The sequence below is a fragment of the Gorilla gorilla genome, chromosome 15 (assembly GCF_029281585.2).
Source record: "Gorilla gorilla gorilla isolate KB3781 chromosome 15, NHGRI_mGorGor1-v2.1_pri, whole genome shotgun sequence".
In the NCBI taxonomy this organism is placed as follows: Eukaryota; Metazoa; Chordata; class Mammalia; order Primates; family Hominidae; genus Gorilla; species Gorilla gorilla.
The window spans coordinates 109,565,875-109,577,980 of NC_073239.2; the positions used below are offsets into that span (position 1 = coordinate 109,565,875).

General features: G+C 52.7%; 1 protein-coding gene across 2 annotated transcripts in view; it reads left to right on the forward strand.

Moving 5' to 3' along the window:
• Nucleotides 1–12,106, forward strand: part of RIN3 (Ras and Rab interactor 3) — a 176,330-nt gene that overhangs the window by 118,939 nt on the left and 45,285 nt on the right. For both annotated transcript variants that reach the window (XM_055361265.2, XM_063698133.1), the window contains one exon: nt 9,254–9,345. In XM_055361265.2, the coding sequence (XP_055217240.2) occupies nt 9,254–9,345 (92 nt within the window). The remainder of the gene's footprint in view (nt 1–9,253; nt 9,346–12,106) is intronic.

A 12,106-nucleotide genomic window follows, 5' to 3' on the forward strand; every position in this document is an offset into this window, starting at 1 on the left:
GACTGGCGTAAGGGCTCTAGAGAGGGTTTCCAGACCTGGCTGGGTCCCACAGTCACCGAAGAGCTGGTTAGAAATACAGACTCCTCCCAGGAGATCCTGACTCAGTGGGTCTGGGGTGGGACGCACGAATCTGCATTTTTTTGGGGGGAGGGGGGGTTGGTTGGAGTCTCACTCTGTCACCAGGCTGGAGTGCAGTGGCGTGAGCTGGGCTCACTGCATCCTCCACCTCCTGAGTTCAAGTGATTCTCCCGCCTCGGCCTCCCAAGTAGCGGAGACTACAGGCACACACCGCTACCCCCGGCTAATTTTTTTTGTATTTTTAGCAGAGTCAGGGTTTCACCATGTTGGTCAGGCTGGTCTTGAACTCCTGACCTCAAATGTTCTGCCCACCTCAGCCTCCCAAAGTAGGAATCTGCGTTTATAATGAGCCTGTCTCAGACCAGGGTTTGAGAACTTCTTCCGGGTGAATGATACCAGTTGCTTACCTGGGGGTCTCCTAGGGGCAGACTTTGGGACAAGATTCATATACAAGGGGTGATTCAGGACTTGCCCTGGAGGAGAAAGCAGGAGGGAGTAGGGAAGCAGGACTGGGAGTGGGAGAAGCCCAGTGAGGGTGCGACTGCAGGGTGACCCCAACCTCAGTCTGGTCCTGTCGGCAGCTCTGGAGCATAAAATAAACCTGGGGCCACTCCTAGGCATGTGTGAGGCTCCAGCACCAGGACAATCCCTGATGGTCCCAAGGGCCAGCACTTAAGGCAAACCCCACTGAGGCTAGGGGACGGGTGTGTAGAGCTGGTAAAGCCATCAGGGTGTGTGGGGTGTCAGCAGTGACTTCGTGACTGGCTCCTGCTGATGGGGCATCTGTGCGGAGTGAGCCTTTGGGCTGCGACTGCCCACAGAGCTCCCTCTAACCGCTACAGCAGTAACAGCTTTAGGGAAGGTATTACTGCTTCAGTGATGCCAGCCCCCAGGGCTGTGCTGAGGATCAGACTCCCTGATCCTTGGAAGGGGTTTAGCAGAGCGCCTGGCATGAAGTAAGGGCTCAAAAAACGATCAAGCATGTTCTTATTGCTGTTATAGATAAAGAAACTGAGGCTGGGGGTGTGACCTGCCTTGGTGTCACAGCCAAGTTCTGAGCCGATTTGAACCAAAGTGTGTGTGACCCGCAAGCCCCAGCTGCTTCTGCCCAGGAGACTGACTGCCAGGCCCGTGGCTGGGAGGATGCCCTGTGCTGCCCCTACTCCAGCCGCTCCCTCCACATATGGGAGACATGTGACTCTCTTTGTGGAAGACTGATGTTGCGAGCCAGGCAAGGAAGGGCGGGAAGGGAACTTAAGGCAGAGGAGACAGCATGGGCAAACGCCTGGCAGTGGGAAAGCTATGGGCAGCCTCAGGAGTGGCTTCATGGGCAGAACCGCATAATGGGTGGGAGGTAAAATGCTTGGAAAGCCTTGAATGCCGTGCCTAGGGATTGCAGGGACTTCCTTCCGCAGGTGCTGTGAGCCTGTTGCTGATATCAGACTGCTCTTCAGCGAGCAACCTGGCCATAGCAGGTGGTGGGATTGGAGGAAGGGGAGAGCAGAGACCAGCAAGGGGCTGCTGCAGCCATCCTGGCCCTATGCGGAGGTGACTGCCCCAGGCAATGGCTAGGGGAACCAGAGGGGTGAGGGCAGCCACTGAGGGAGGGAGCAGGGGGAGACTGTGGAGATGCCGGGGTTTCCATCCTTGACGACAGGAGGACGAACATGCGTGATGGTTTCCTGAGTATTTACTTGGTGCCAAGGTGCTGTGCTCAGCACCTTGCAAGGATCATGGGGCCTGATCCCCGGCACAGCCCTGGGCACTGCAGTCATTAGCCTCAAGAAGTGGGCGCCATTACCCAAAATGAGGAAGGAAGAGAAGAGCCTCTCAGGCCTGCCCCACCCTAGGATGTGCCCAGTGTTGTGACTAAGCCGCCACCCTCCTGTCCCGGAGGAGGAGATGGCAAGAGGAGGGGACGGCTGGCTGGGCATCCTTGCCCTAGGAGAAATCTCGTCACTGTGCCTGGAAAGCTCTGATCTATAGCCGGCCAGTCAGAAGCCGGCTGGTGGCCTGAGACAACTGCATCTGAAGTGGGGGCAGTCTTGGGGGACTGAAGCCTTAAGTCTGCAGAGTCTAACTCTACATCCAGGTAATTAGTGTCAGAATGGAGCTGAATTGTTGTATACCCAATTGGTGTCTGGAGAATTGGAGAATTGATTGCTAGTGTTGGAAAACACTTCAGAGGGGGTTATCAAATCAGTTTAGTGGGTCATAACTTTTTTCTTTTTAATGAAAAAGTAAACTGGACTAGAAACTATCAGAATCTCATGTAGCTGCAATAAGTCTCATTTTGCTAAACTTTTGTTTTAGTGGTGTGTGTGTGTGTGTGTTTGTATGTGTGTGTGCATGCACATATGCTGTGTCATGATGTCAAAAGTATTTCTCTCTGGTTACAGAGGTTTGGAAAGCACCAGCTAAAACAGAGACCTCCAGAGAGAGGCGCTGGCTCCCTGGGAAGTTCACAAGCTGACCCTCCAGAGTGTGGGGGAAATGTCAGAATATTTATTCTAAAAATCCCTTTTTTTTTTTTTTTGAGATGAAGTTTCACTATTGTTGCCCAGGCTGGAGTGCAATGGTATGATCTTGGCTCACTGCAACCTCCGCCTCCTGGGTTCAAGCAGTTCTCCTGCCTCACCCTCCCACGTAGCTGGGATTACAGGCACCTGCCACCACGCCCTGCTAATTTTTTAAATATTTTTAGTAAAGACTGAGGTTTCACCATGTTGGCCAGGCTGGTCTCAAACTCCTGACCTTCAGGTGATCCACCCGCCTCAGCCTCCCAAAGTGCTGAGATTACAGGCATGAGCCACCGCACCCAGCCAGCTAAAAATCCAATTTTAAAAATTCCCATTGTTGTGAATGCTTTTTATTGGATTTCATAGTATATAAGGAAACACACACACATCAGGAAGGTTGCTTAATCTTAATATTTTTTAATAGCCCTGACCTTGGGGGCCTGTGATTCCCACTGAAGGCTGCATGCACCAGGATCCCCTCAGGAGCTGTTTAAAAATGTGGATTCTCAGCTGGGCGTGGTGGCTCATGCCTGTAATCCCAGCACTTTGGGAGGCCGAATCACTGAAGGTCAGGAGTTCAAGACCAGCCTGGACAACCTGATGAAACCCCAGTCTCTACTAAAAATACAAACTTTAGCCGGGGGTGGTTGCAGGCACCTGTAATCCCAGCTGCTTGGGAGGTTGAAGCAGGAGAATCGCTTGAACCCAGGAGGCGGAGGTTGCAGTGAGCCAAGATCGCACCACTGCACTCCAGCCTGGGTGCCAGAACGAGACTCTATCTAAAAATAAAAAAAAAAGGTGGATTCTCAGCCTACCCCAGACCTGATGCTAGGCACCCTTGGTTGGAAACCTAGCAGTCTGCATTTCTAGCAGCTCCCTAGAGGATTCTGGTCCAGACAGTCTGCAGAGTATAAATGGGTATGGCAGCCCCAGCGGAGTCCCTCACAAGTGTCTAGTTCCCTTTGTTTTTTTGTTGTCAGTGAGTGTTCAGGCGGAGACCTCACCACTCCAGCACCCTATCTGGAGGTTTTTCTTGGCACTTTCCAAGAACTAAGGACTCATCATTTGGAGATGAATAAGCCGTGCATGGCAGCACCAGTTTCAGACGCCTGCCTTCCCCATCTTCACACCCTGCTAATGTTTACTGAGGCATGAAACTGACTTGCCCTCCAGACCCCAAACTGGGCAATTTGCCCAGGCTCCACCTTTGTCACAGAGCAGGAGGGCACCATGAGGACACAATGAAGCTGAGGTTGGAGTACTGGGGTGTTTACTGTCTTTTATTACGAAATTGGGAGGAACCAGTACAGGCTGCTCCATTAGCTTGGGACCATTTACTTCTCAGCCCATCATAGGCATTGATGGAGTGTAAATAGGAGCAAGCTGCGGAAAAGGGGATCAGTTTGGTAAATTCTGTCATTTCTCCAAATATATCTACCTTGTGGCCCGGCAGACTCACATCTAGGAATGTATTCAATAGAAATACTAGCTTGAGGCTGGGCGTGGTGGCTCACACCTGTAATCCCAGCACTTCGGGAGGCTGAGGCAGGCAGATCACTTGAGGTTAGGAGTTTGAGACCAGCCTGGCCAACATAGAGAAAGCCCGTCTCTACTAAAAAATACAAAAATCAGCCGGACATGGTGGTGCACACCTGTAGTCCCAGCTACTCGGGAGACTGAGGCAGGAGAATTGCTTGAACCCAGGAGGCGGAGGTTGCAGTGAGCTGAGATCACACCACTGCACTCCAGCCTGGGCAACAGAGGGAGAGTCCGTCTCAAAAAAGAAAAAAGGAATACTAGTGTGAGGGCAGAAAGATGATGTGCTCAATTCATTCTTTGCAGCACAATTGGATCCAGTGGCAATTAGGAAATAATTTTTTGCTAAAAACAAGTAGTCTAGGAGTTACAAGCCTGAACCCTCCATTCAGATGCAGGCATTGTCACTCACAAGCTGTGGGATGGGGCAAGCCACTTAGTCCCTCTGTGCCGCAGTCTTCGGAGCTGCGAGATGAGTGTAAGGAAAGTACCTGCTTTGTGGAGTTGGTAAGAGGATTTAAAGAGCTAATATATGTAAAGTGCTTAAAACTGCTCCTGGACACTTAGTAACCTCTGTAATGGTTAGCATTGATGAAAGAGGAGAGAGAGGAAGACAGGAAGAAAGAGAGAGAGGGAGGGAGAGAGAGAGAGAAAGAAAGCAAGCTTGGATGACCATCAAAAGAAGAAAAATAGTAGCTGGGCACAGCGGCTCACGCCTGTAATCCCAACACTTTGGGAGGCCACTATGTGGATCACCTGAAGTCAGGAGTTTGAGACCAGCCTCGCCAACATGGTGAAAACCCATCTCTACTAAAAATACAAAAATTAGCCAGGTGTGGTGGCACACGCCTGTAATCCCAGCTACTTGGGAGGCTGAGACAGGAGAATTGCTTGAACCTGGGAGGTGGAGGTTGCAGTGAGCCAAGATCATGCCATTGTACTCCAGCCTGGGTGACAGAGCAAGACTCCATCTCAAAAAAATAAAATAAAATAAATGACAGTTATCCCGTGGAATACTCTGCAGCACAGAAAAGGAAGCCAGTATACATGTATGGACTTGCTCACTATATAGATCACTTTACTGTTCAGTAGAGAAAGCAAGCTGCAGAGCAATTGATGGAACATAGTGCCATTTTCATTTTTAAAATACATGATGTGGGCCAGGCATGGTGGCTCACGCCTGTAATCCCAGCACTTTGGGAGGCGGAGGCAGGAGCATCACTTGAGGCCGGGAGTTCAAGACAGGCCTGGACAATTTAATGTGACCCTGTCTCTTCAAAAAAATTAAAAATATATAAAAAATAGTAAAATAAATGGTGTGTGTGCATGTGGGCTTGGGCACGCGTATGTGTGCATTAAAGAAGGGCCAGCAAAGTTACTCTCCAGAGTGTAGACCAACAGTCCCCAAGCTTTTTGGCACCAGGGACCACTTTTGTGGAAGACAATTTTTCCACGGGCCAGGGGTGGGGTGGGGATGGTTTCGGGATGATTCAAGCGCATTACATTTATTGTGCACCTTATTTCTTTCACTATTACATTGAAATATATAATGAAATAATTATGCAACTCACCATCATGTAGTACCAGTGGGAGCCCTGAGCTTGTTTTCCTGCAACTAGATGGTCCCATCTGGGGGTGATGGGAGACAGTGACAGATCATCAGGCATTAGAGTCTCAGAAGAAGCACGAAACCTAGACTCCTCACTCACATAGTTCACAGCAGGGTTCACGCTTCTATGAGAATCAAACGCTGCCGCTGATCTGACAGGAGGCGGAGCTCAGGCTGTATGCGAGCGATGGGGAGCGGCTGTCAAGACAGATGAAGCTTTGCTCACTCGCCCGCTGCTCACCTCCTGCTGTGCAGCTCGGTTCCTGACAGGCCATGGCCTAATACCAGTCTGTAGCCCAGGGGTTGGGGACCCCTGGGGTAGACAGCAGGACCCTCTGGAGAAGGAAGGACCTGCACAGTTTAAGCACTTTTGTATTGCATGACTTTGGCTACAGTAAATCTGTTTCTTTTCTAATTAAAAAAAATCCAACATTTTAACAAATGTTGACAATAGCACTTACATCACAGGATTGCTTCAAGGGTTAAGTGGGATAACAGGGAAAGCTCTTGGTGACTGACTGATAAAGCTTAACAAGTGATAGTTCCTTCTCCTTAAAAAAATGTAGTAAGTGGTTTGTGATACTGATCGAAAGTTTTGCCCTGTAGAGAATCAAATTTTATATTGGTATAGATTTTTAAATGTTTCAGTGTTTCTGTCAGAGACTTACTACTGGCTGGGGGTCTTGGGTGAGTCCCTTAACCTCCCTGAGCCTCTGTGTCCTCTGTAAAACAGAGGTACTAATGCCTGCCCTCAAGGTGCCTGTGATTTAGTAAGAATATCACTTAAAGCCTCCAAAACACCTAGCCCCACACCTGACACATAGTAGATGCTCAGCAAACACCCACGTCCTGTGTGTGCTTTCCTCTGGACGGAAGAGTTGCAGTGGTGAATTGGATGGGATGTGGAGAAGCAGAGACGCATGAAACCCTTGCACCCCAGGTCATGGAGGAAGAAGAGTCCATGGTGTGGCCTCGAAGGATGTATAGAATCTAAGCAGACGTAGGTGCTGGGGATGAGGGGCTATTCCCTCTATGCGTAAGCTCAGAGATGGGAAATGAGTGGGGTACACTCACTAGAGGAAGATAAGCGTGATCATTTGGGAGCCAGCAGGAGTCCCCCGAGTGTGGGGAAGGGACCGTGGAGGGCGGATGTTGGGGAGCAAGCCGGAAAGGCAGAGCAAGGCCAGACCAGGGGAGGCCCTGGATGCTGGGGTTCGAGTCTGGGGTGTGACTGCAGCTGCAACTGCAGCAGACTGAGTAAGGTGACAAGGTGGCAGGAGGCTGTCCTAGCAGTCAGGGGGTGGGCACAGATGAGCTGAGCAGCCTCTGCTGGCCATTGTGATACACACGGCGACGGAGGAACCATTGGAAACCCCACTGACAGGCCACCACGTAACTGAAGTAAACTGAGGCAACTTGGGATGAATGTTGCCACCCTTCAAAATTAGAGCTGGGGTTAGTGGTGGGGGGGCAGGGCCTGAGATGGGAGTGCAGCACTGAGGGCCCATCCAGTCTGGCCATCAGAAGACCTCAGGTTGCAGCAGAATCACACAACAATGACAGAAGATGCCAACGTCAGCTGGCCAGTCCCCAGACCATTTGACAGTGGAGAAGCCCAAGGCCACTCCCGAGACCTGAGAAAGGGCCCAGAACCTGTGCCGCAGCCTGCCCTGTCCAACTCTTCCATAAACACAAGTGTCCCAGCTCCATCGAAGCACTTCCCAAGGGGCCATGGGGGCACCTGGGAGGCCACAGAAGCCAACATCGCTGAGCAGAGGTGCCCTGGCGGGGGCCAGCCCCATCCCAGGCAGTCTCTGCTCTGCTGTGCCTCCAGTTCAGCTCCTGAATTTGGCAGGTCCATTCAGCAAATAGCCTTGGAGCCTCGTGGTGAGTGCTAAGCACTGCGGGGCTTTGGAGACCCGGAAGGCAGCCCCAATCCGTTCCAGGATCTCCCAGGGCTCCCAGCCTCATGTCGCCAGGAAGATGAGGCGCAGACAGCAAAGCCGTGAAGACCCCAGGGAGGAGGTAGCTCTGGCCGAGGCCATGGTGGGAGGCTCAGCAGATGATGGATGATGGGATTTCAGTGACTGGCATCAGGATTTGGGGAGAAGGTGGACGAAGTGTGAGCGAGGGAGGGTAGAACAGGTCATGAAGAAAATAGTGGTGGCTGCCAGGTCTTGATTACCACTGCTGGGCACCCTCTCATCCATTCCTGTCTTCACAGAGGAGGAAATGGCCTCAGAGAACAGGGCAGGTGGGATAATGAGGAAGGAGCGGGAGACATGGCTGGAAAGGGGGTCCCCAGGCCTTAAACACTAGGAAGAAACATAGAATCGGGACCACCCATCCTGGGGCCCTGGCAGTGCCGCATTCCCCTTCCTGAGCGTGTGAAACAGCCCTGGGCCAGAAGTCAGGAGCCCTGGCCTCAGCACACACTGTCTTCAACTACCATGTGGCCTGGCCACCCCTTTTCCTTTCCGGGTCCCTGTTTCCCCATCAGTCCGAACTCCTTCTGGAAGATCTCTGGAGGGAACCCTGAACAGTTCCCTATTGTGACCAAAGTCATCAGATGGACCTGCCTGACTGTGCATTTGCTGGGAGATGCCTGACTGTGTGTTCGTCAGAGGCTGCCTGACTGTGCGTCTGCTGGGAGACGCCTGACTGTGTGCTCGTCAGAGGCTGCCTGACTGTGCGTCTGCTGGGAGACGCCTGACTGTGTGCTCGTCAGAGGCTGCCTGACTGTGCGTCTGCTGGGAGACGCCTGACTGTGTGCTCGTCAGAGGCTGCCTGACTGTGCGTCTGCTGGGAGACGCCTGACTGTGTGCTCGTCAGAGGCTGCCTGACTGTGCGTCTGCTGGGAGACGCCTGACTGTGTGCTCGTCAGAGGCTGCCTGACTGTGCGTCTGCTGGGAGACGCCTGACTGTGTGCTCGTCAGAGGCTGCCTGACTGTGCGTCTGCTGGGAGACGCCTGACTGTGTGCTCGTCAGAGGCTGCCTGACTGTGCGTCTGCTGGGAGACGCCTGACTGTGTGCTCGTCAGAGGCTGCCTGACTGTGTGTCTGCTGGGAGACGCCTGACTGTGTGCTCGTCAGAGGCTGCCTGACTGTGCGTCTGCTGGGAGACGCCTGACTGTGTGCTCACTGCACATCTCAGTGTGCACCAGCAAGGGTCAGAGGGCCGGGAGGGGAGGGCCACTCACTTTACCCTAAAGAATGCCTTTAGAGGAGCTGGCCTGGGCTCAGCAGTCCAGGAAAACCAAGGAGAAGCAGTGACCCCGCCCCGCCACTCCTGAGTAGGGTCTCCACCTCTCTGGGTCCCTGATGCTGGCTCAGGACCTAGAGTTGACTTGATGCTCCTTCTGCCTCAGAGTCTGCCCCTCAGCTCCAGGGAAGCTTCCAGGCTGTATGGAGACCCTGACAGCCAGCAGAGATTGCCAGGGCTCTTCCTTTGTGGAGGCTGGGAATGGACACGGTGGCCCCAGACATGACTTCTGCCCCTCGTGTCTTCACAGAGACTTACTGCCCTTCACACTGCGGCTACCCCAGGCCATCCTTGAGGCCAGCAGCTTCACGGACCTTGAGACCATCGCCAGCCTGGGTCTGGGTGAGTCTTCTCCGAGGGGTTAGGGGAGCTGGTGGGGCGTTAGGAACTGGGGCCCTAGGACTGCCCCAGGGGCCGCCTGTGCAGAGGGACAGCCTGAGTCCCAGCTCCCATGGGACCACCCACACCCCTGCCTCAGGCTGCTGAGCCACGTGATAGAGAGATTGTCCAGTTTCTAAAGAGTCGCCTCTATCAGCTGCCCAGGACGCCCTGAGGCCCAGCCACGTTTGGTCTAAGAGAGCAGGGCCTGGTCAGGACCAGAGAGGCTGGTGTGGTCCTGGGAGAAGCCGAGCTTTACCCCAGGGCCCTTCTGAGTAGGAGCCAGAGAGCTGGGCCTGGCAGCCGTCACAGCCCTGGCCCCTCATCAGATGGAAAAGCAGCATGAATGTGACCATGAACTTGAGTGTGGCCCTCGCGGGTCCTGTCCTGTGCCCAAACAACTGACCCTAAGCACGCCCTACCCCACCCTTCCGAGTTCCTGAGGGGTAAAGAGGGGAGAGGAAAAGAAGAAGGGGAGGGAGGGCAGGGTGTGTCTGACCCCAGCACTTTCACATAATTATAGGAAGGACTCACGTTTAGTGGGCTCTTCCCATGTATGGGCGATGCCAAGTGCCCTACAAGGAGGCAATCAGCAGGTGCCCACCTAGAACTAGGGCCTCACCTTGCTGGCCCTCAGGAAGCCCAAGCATGCCAAGTCTGTAGCTGCTGAGAGGCCAGGCCACCTGCCTATTTCAGTGTGCGCTGGGAGCAGAGAATTTTTTTTTTCTTTTTCTTTTCTTTCTTTCTTTTTTTTTTGAAACAGGGTCTCACTCTGTTGCCCAGGTTGGAGTGCAGTGGCATGTTCATGGCTCACCCCAGCCCCAACTTCCCAGGCTCAGGTGATCCTCCCACCTCCACCTCCTGAGTAGCTGGGGCTATAGGCGCACACCACCATGCCTGGTTAATTTCGTATATTTTAACGTGGTCTCTCCATGTTGCCCAGGCTGGTCTCAAACTCCTGGCCTCAAGCGATCCTCCCACCTTGGCCTCCCAAAGTGCTGGAATTACAGGTGTGAGCCACTGTGCCCGGCCCTGAGAATTTCTTACAGGGAAAGGAAAAGTGTGTTTCACGCAGCTGCTCAGGAGCCGCTGCAGGCCCCAGAGCCTCATAACCTGGGGCCGCCAGGTCACATTTATGAACAAAGCAGTTCATCAACAAGTCTTTAGTAACACTCAGCCATACATAGGACACTGTGCTCCATGGGGCTGAGCACAGTGCCCAGAACATTGGTGCCTTGTTCACCAGTGTTGATGGAATGGAAGAAACAGTGACCCAGAGGGCAGAACCAGATCACAGAGGAAGTGAGGGGCAGACCTGGGATCAAAGAAGACACCCCTTGGTTCCCAAGCCAGGCCACTGTTCACCACTCAGAGGGGCCCATCAGGGGCAGCAATGCAAGAGACACCACCAGGCAGCCATGGTCACGGGCCAGGAAGTAGGAGGAGTTCTGGTCTTTGGGTGTTAGCGCTCCATGAGCACTGACTGCGTTCTAACCTCTTTAGCTGCCATTGGCTCATCGCAGCTTCAAACAATCCTATAAAGCAAGTACTATTATTATAATTCCCCTTCTATGGCAGAGGAAACTGAGGCACAAGAGGTTAAGTCATGTCCAGTTTCACACAGCACATGGCAGAGCTTGGATGAACCCAGGCCGTTTAGCTCCCACACCTGCCATCGTCTCATGGTGCCTCTTAACTCTTTTTTTTTTGAGATGGAGTCTCACTCTGTCACCCAGGCTGGAGTGCAGTGGTGCGATCTTGGCTCGCTGCAACCTCCACCTCCCAGGTTCAAGCGATTCTTCTGCCTCAGCCTCCCGAGTAGCTGGGACAGCTACAGTACAGGCGCATGCCACCACACCCGGCTAATTTTTGTATTTTTTGTAGAGACAGGGTTTCACCATATTGGTCAGGCTGGTCTTGAACTCCTGACCTCATGATCCACCCACCTCGGCCTCCCAAAGTGCTGGGATTACAGGCGTGAGCCACCACACCTGGCCGCCTCTTAGCTCTTTATCCAAATTCTTCTAGGTCTAATTTACCCAGTTATAACCCTAAGGGCAAGTTTTCAGTTGCTTTTGGGAATCAACTTGCTATTAAGCTTTGCTTCCCAGAATGTTAGTTGTTGGGCTCCAACCCTCGCAGGATCTTGGATGTGGGACAGGTGACAGTTTTGTAATTTGCACTTTTGTAAGGTGCAGATGACCTCCCCCTAGGGGTTCGATGACACCGACCATTGCAGAGCACTTGGCATTGTCTTATGTCATTTTTGTGCATTTTAAAGATAGAACACTGGCTGGACACAGTGGCTCATGCCTATAATCTCAGCACTTTGGGAGGCCGAGGTGGGCAGATAACCTGAAGTCAGGAGTTCAAGACCAGCCTGGCCAATATGGTGAAACCTCGTCTCTACTAAAAATATAAAAATTAGCTGGGCATAATGGCATGTGCCTGTAATCCCAGCTACTCCGGAGGCTGAGGCAGGAGAATTGCTTGAACCTGGGAGGCGGAGATTGCAGTGAGCTGAGATTGCCCCACTGCACTGCAGCGTGGGCAACAGACTGAGACTCTGCCTCAAAAAAAAAAAAAGTTAGAAGATCAAGTTTTAGCTCCATTGGGAACCTTGTGTAAAGTGCCCCAGACAAGATTTGCACCGAAGGCTTTCTGTCCTCAGCGGTTCTTGAGCAGCTATGTGAAACATGCTCTCCTTTTCCCTGAAGAAATCCTC